General features: G+C 40.4%; 1 protein-coding gene across 1 annotated transcript in view; it reads right to left on the reverse strand.

Moving 5' to 3' along the window:
• Positions 1-1,148: 1,148 nt before the first annotated feature.
• Positions 1,149-6,597, reverse strand: part of LOC103772682 (solute carrier family 12 member 2-like) — a 14,027-nt gene continuing 8,578 nt past the window's right edge. Inside the window, exons 6-10 of the mRNA XM_008940025.1 lie at positions 6,450-6,560; positions 5,400-5,508; positions 4,826-4,953; positions 4,654-4,738; positions 1,149-1,303 (exon numbers count right to left, since the gene is read on the reverse strand). Of these exons, the coding sequence (XP_008938273.1) occupies positions 1,149-1,303; positions 4,654-4,738; positions 4,826-4,953; positions 5,400-5,508; positions 6,450-6,560 (588 nt within the window). The remainder of the gene's footprint in view (positions 1,304-4,653; positions 4,739-4,825; positions 4,954-5,399; positions 5,509-6,449; positions 6,561-6,597) is intronic.

A 6,597-nucleotide genomic window follows, 5' to 3' on the forward strand; every position in this document is an offset into this window, starting at 1 on the left:
TCAGTAAGTTTGCAGGTGACACCAAGTCAGGCGGGTGAGTTGAACCTGCTGGAGGGCAGGGGGGCCCTTCAGAGGACCTGGACGGGCTGGAGCGATGGGCCAGCCCTGTGAGCTTTAACAAGGCCAAGTGCCGAGTCCTGCGCTTGGGCCGCAGCAACCCCAGGCACCGCCACACACCTGGGGAGGAGTGGCTGGAAGCTGCTCTGCAGAAAGGGACCTGGGGGTGCTGGCTGACAGCCAGCTGAACATGAGCCAGCAGTGTGGCCAAGAAGGCCAATCCTGGCCTGTATTAGGAACAGTGTAGTCAGCAGCACTAGAGAAGTGACTGTCCCACTGTACTCAGCACTGGTGAGGCCACAGCTTGAGTACTGTGTTCACTCTGGGGCACCACAGGACAAGGACACTGAGGTTCTAGACAGAGCACAGAGAAGGGCAACAAAGCTGGTGAAGGGTCTTGAGGAGAAGTCTCATGAGGAATAGCTGAGGGGACTGGGGTTGTTCAGTTCCCTGAAGAAGAGGAGGCTGAGGGGAGACCTTGTAGCTCTCTACAGCTACCTGAAAGGAGGTTGTAGGAGGTGGGTGTTGGCCTCTTCTTACCTGCTGCAACTGACAGGACAAGAGGAAATGATATTAAGTTATGCCAGGGCAGGTTTAGGTTAGATATTAGGAAAAACTTCTGCACCAAAGGGTGATCAAACACTGGAACAGGCTTCCCAAGGAAGTGGCTGAACCACCATCCCTGGATGTATTTAAAAGCTGTCTATGTGGGCTGCTCAGGAATATGATGTAGAAGTAGCCTGGTAGAGTTAGGTAATGGTTGGATTTGATGATCTTAAAGGTCCTTTCCAACCATAGTGATTCTGGTCTTCTGAATCACTGAATGCCACTCAGATAGTCAAGAGAGAAAGCTGCAGTCTCCACACCTAAGCAGTTTACTCAGAAGAATAAATATTTATATCACTTGTATATAAACACAAAGTTTTTAACAGTTACACTGTTCTTCTACAGACAAGCTAGAGTATACCACTTAACTATTCCAGATAAGTATTGTATTTATGGAAATAGGCATTTTTAGCCTATGATTTTTCTTAACATGCAATTCAGAAAGAACAAACACAGAAACCAATAAACGTATTTAGGATAAAGTTTTATACCTGGAAATTGTTCATCAGCCCATACTGACACCCTGTCTGACAGGACGAGAAGTCATAGTTTAACTTGCAAGCTGCAGTAGTGCAGTTTGTCAGCTCAGTGACAATGGTATTATTGAAGTTCCCTGTGGCATCTCGAACAACACATGAACCTGGAGTTGACACAATCACCAAAAAAAAAAAAGGCATTAGTAGACTCAATCTGAACTTAAGAACAAGTGCCAAGCCCCATTCCCTTTTTATGTACAGCAACGCTTAAATACCGCATCTCCATTTTTAAATACATTTCAGTATTAAGCACATCTTCACTATGAAGAACAAATACAAACACACAAACTAATTTGTCTCCTGCCTGAGATGATCTTCAGGTTCTGAAGAAATCTGAATCTACTAAGAAAAGGAAAGCTTTAGCACAGATGAAAAGAACGTCAACTGACCCACACAAGTTTAACAATAGCAAAATTTTTGCTCAGCAATTCCTCTATATGATGAACTTCCGCATTATGCACCATCACTTGACTTTATAGTTTCTCTTTGTCAGTTTTCCTAGAGTGCTACCTTTTTCCTTTTCCTCCTAGAGGACTACAGATACATGTAGACAGGTGTGTATAGTGTTGAAGTTACTTCTTTTCTAATCATTATGTTCAGACATGCAAAAAGATTAAGCAGTTTGCAATTGGATATTAGGAAGAATTTCTTTACTGAAAGAGTAGTGAGATACCTGACCTGTATCAAAACTGGTGTGTACAGAAGGAGTAGAGAATTGATTGTGCCCCTGTACCTGGCACTGGGGAGGCCACAGCTCGAGTACTCAGTTTAGTGTTTGAGCACGACATTATAAGAAAGACATGGAAGTGCTGGAGCAGGTCCAAACAAGGGCAATGAAGCTGGTGAAGGGTCTGGGGAACATGTCTTAGGAGGAGCAACTGAGAAAGATGGTGTTGTTTAGCCTGGAGGAGACTGGAGTTGTGGGCTACAATTACATGAAAGGAGATTGGCGTGAGGTGAGTGTTGGTCTTTTCTCCTAAGTAACTACCAATAGGATCATAGGAAACAGGCTTTCTTTATTGAAGGAGTGGTGAGGCATTGGCACAGGCTGCCCAGGGAGGTGGTGGAGTCACCATCCCTGAAAGTGTTCAGAAAAAGGTGTGGATGTGGCGCTTCAGAACACAGTGTAGTGGTCATAGTAGTGTTGGTTTGATAGCTGGACTTAATGATTTTGAAGTTTTTTTCCAACCTTAATGGTTTATGATTCTAGATTGCTTCTGAGCCATGGGATTAACAGTCCACAATAATGTTTGGCCCTAGCAGGTGGACATCACTTAATTCTTCCAATTTTCAGATTTATTTTTCAGTTACTTATTGAGCCCAACTGGTTAAATTTCAGTAAAAGTATCCTATATTGACCATGTCTTATGCTTTTCTTCTGAATATGGGGAAGGGCTGAGGTTTTTTGTTCTGCTTTAAATGGGATTAAAAGCTCTGTATGAGAAAATGTTTCTTCTCTTAAACTACGTAAGTATTCACCCCAGTCATTCAAGGAGTACTCAATGGATATAACTACAGTTGAACTATAGGTAGATAACATTTTGTTGGTAATATACTGCAGTGGCAGATCCATGAAGTTCAGCAACCCATTAAACAGTTACAGTGCACTATCAGAGCCTTCTTCCTCATTCCCTTTTTCATAGTTCAGATCCAATTGGCTGGCAAGGTCTTTCACACACAGAGTCAAAGAACAACAAAAAGGGACAATGGCACTATGAACAAACTTAGTGAGGCTCACACTGTGAGCTAATGCAGAACAGAAGACAGCCAGGCAGGTTCTGCTCTCAGCAGAAGATACTTAGTAAGAGTCCAGACATTTTATTTAACCCTCATATGAAGTGTGGGGTTAAAGCCCCAGCCCTTAATGAGGGTGGGCATATGGATGATGTCCATAACCAGGCAAGAAAGATCCTCCTGATTGGTCTTCACCCAGTGTCTGGCCAGTCTTGGGTGGGAACTGATGAGATCAGCACCACGTGCCCCCACCTTCCACATTAACTTGGAGGTGGGCCAGGAAGCCATCTCTATAAGAGCTGACCCTGCTTGCAGTGGGGTTGGGAGGTCTGCCTATACAGTGTATGTGCCGAGTGAGGATTCTGGCTATTGGAAGCGCTCCCCAACTCTTCACGGCATAGCGGAGTTTCCAGGATGGCAGGGCTGGAACAAGAAGCCCCCTCTCAGTCCCTGCTATGTAACTGGGCTCAGGGCCTGGCTGCTACCATCTCCCATGGCTTGGCTCCTTGCCCAGCTTGCTCCCTTCATCTCCCCTGCTGTGGGCGGGTGCATTGACTTGTTCTTCCCTCTGTTTGTCCAGTGCTTTGGATCTCTGGTGGGTGATGTGGGAGGGGAGGGAGGAGTTTGGCTGCTGGTCTGCCCATTAATGGTGATACCATTCTATATTGGGCAAGTGGTCAGAAGAAGATAAGTCAGAAAACTTTACAGGTCATTAAGCTGCATAAAGCACAATTACTACAGACCAACTATTTGGCTGAGCTGCAGTACAATGTTAGCCAACAGAGGCAGACTAGAACGACTGGTACCTTTGGAAAAATACCACTAGTGGCAAGATCAATGGTACTCTTAAAAATGATAATTTTATTCAAAAAGTAGCACAGCTAAAACAAGGTCTTTAATATAAGAAAACTAATCACTGCTGCCAGAAAGAAATTTTATGACACGAATAAAAATGTTTCCCATCATAGGCAAGAAACACAATCATAGGTGACATAAGATTACAATCTTATGTTCTTAAGACTACTAGAACATAATTATTTTCTGAGTGGCAAGAGTCTGATTGACCATTGGTTCCCTAGATCACAACTGATACAGACAGCATCAAACCCCAGAGCAACTTATACAAAGAATTTCTAACCACTATGGGGTGGGGAAGACCAGGAACAGAAGTTGTAATACAGAGGTCAATCTGACTGCTTTTCCTCTTTCCACATGAAAATAAAACTGCAAACAATGTTTCTGAGCACAGCACTTCTGAAAGTGATGAACACCACTCACTCTTCTCCCTCTACTGAGGAATTACGCTCATGCATTCTCACCGAAGAGCTGTTTGATCATTCCACAATTCACTTCACATAAAAGTAGATAACTAATATCCTCTTCAAACAAACAAGCATTTGTTCAGTTATTTCTGAGATGCTACTTTTCTAATTTAGGGATTATCCCATTGCTAAACTGTAAACCTTTTAGTATAAAAAACTGCAACAAACAGGAAACATCCATATGAAGTCTTTTCTCTAGTCTGAAAAACTAGTATTAAAAAATATCACGTTTTAATTAATTATAAAACCAGCTGAAAACTGAATCTCCAACAATAAAAAAAGAGACCTCTATTACTTTCTCACACATGAAAGTCAGTTACGTAAGTTACATGAACTACTTCAAAACAGACCCTCAGAATGAAAGTGAAAGGATAAAGTTAAAAACATTCTCTATTTACCTACAGATACTGCAATTCCTATGTAAACCAATGTAGTAATTAGGATGGCCAACAGCGTTCCTTTAGGTATGGCTGACTGAGGATCCTGAAAGAAAAATGCCAGTGGACAGTGATTACAGAGGTAGATGTACATTCGGTGTTTGTGAACAATGTTTGCCAATTCACTACTCACCGCAAGATCACCTGAGATATTTGCACCAGCAAGTATGCCAGTTGCAGCAGGGAAGAAAATGGCAAATACAGAAAAGAAAGTTTCCTCTTGTCGGAAATCCGGTCCAAAATTCTCCATAAATATTTCAGCTGTAGAAAAATATTTAAGTCTATCAATAGTCATATAAAAGCTACAGCATTAGCCCATTCCAGCCATTATTAGCTCCATGAAAAAGCAGGGAAGTCACAGCTGTATGACCTTCTTAAAATTGTGTAGAACTTAGAATTAAGTAATTCATCACTTCAACTCAAAAGTCAACACAGTAAATTTGAATAGCCTTTAAAACCAGAAAAAGTACTTACAGTACCATCCAGCTTTTATAAATGTAACATAATTGATATTGAGCAGGCAGGACCAAGTTTTGGTCCAATAAAGCTACAAGGAACAAAATGGCAGAAGTTTGAAAGAATAAGAGTGAAAAAACATCTTTATTGTTAAATAGAACCACAAGCTATTTTAAATGTTTAACTTTATTATGACAGCATGTCTCCTCTTTGCAAAGACACTGTTTACAATCCTAACGGTTCCAACATACCTTTATAGCCAAAGAAACCTTTAGGCTTCTTGCTGTCCAAAGGAATAAATGTTCCTATCACAAAGTCTCCAATGGCAAGGATGAGGATCACCAGTAAGACTATCTGTGCCTGCAACATAATGATTGCAGTCAGACAGAACAACTTGCTCTTTATCAGTTTCAAGCTTCAATAGTGTGTTCTAAAATGTAAATATTTACTTGATTCCAAATTCAGCTTAGTCTTCTATTTCCACAAATAAGGCAAGTTAGAAAGAATGTGTACCAGTATTTTTAATAAAAAACTAGGAATCATTTTTAAGTTTAACAACCATTCAAAAAAGAATTTCTGATTACCATACCCCTGGACTCCTAGAGACAAAATACTCTGTTTTCTCTGTAAGCCTCCCAGGAGGAATGGATTTGAACAGACTGAACAAATTCAGAAGAGAATAGATAAATGCACATGAATGCTAGGAGAAGGCACAAATGCCTTATTAACTATGATCGTAATACTTTGCCTTATACTTTAGCATGTGATATTTGCTAAGAATTTTATTACCTGAGGAATCACATAGCTTTTGTTTGCTATTTTATGCAATGAACCAGATTATTTTGCTACACTCTCATATTCTCAACTCTTATTAAATTGCAGACTATCACATTTACTTGTTAATTTCTCATTTTCTCAAGACTTTTTTCATTACAATCTACATTTTTAGCCACTGTTCAAGAAAACAGTTATAAACCCCTCACTTGGTACAGGAAGTACTTTAAACCATCCCGTGTGCTCGAAGTGTGAGTAAAGATAAATCTAAGTAACGTAGAGATGGCTAGGGTTTTAAATTTAAATAAGCAATGACACTGCCCTTTCAGCTGCTGTCAGATTTGATTCCTTATAAAGACATATGCCAGTGGCTTGGGGGAAGGTATTTGTAGGGTTTTTTTAATCAAACCTAGGATCATAACTTAATACATCACAGCACTGTGACATTGCTGATTGTTACAAAATAAAGTCTAAATAAAGACTCAAAATTATGAGGCATAGAATAAAAAAAAAGCAGAGTTCCTTACTTTTGCTTCCCATTCCATTCCAGCAACAGAAATACCCAGCAGTATAACCACTGTAATAGCTCCTATGATTCTGATATCATTCATTTCATCAACCATCAATGTTCCATTTTCCTTACAAATAAAAAAAAAAAAAAAAAAAAAAGGAGCA

Source organism: Merops nubicus, unplaced genomic scaffold, assembly GCF_000691845.1.
Source record: "Merops nubicus isolate BGI_N331 unplaced genomic scaffold, ASM69184v1 scaffold13295, whole genome shotgun sequence".
Lineage (NCBI taxonomy): Eukaryota > Metazoa > Chordata > Aves > Coraciiformes > Meropidae > Merops > Merops nubicus.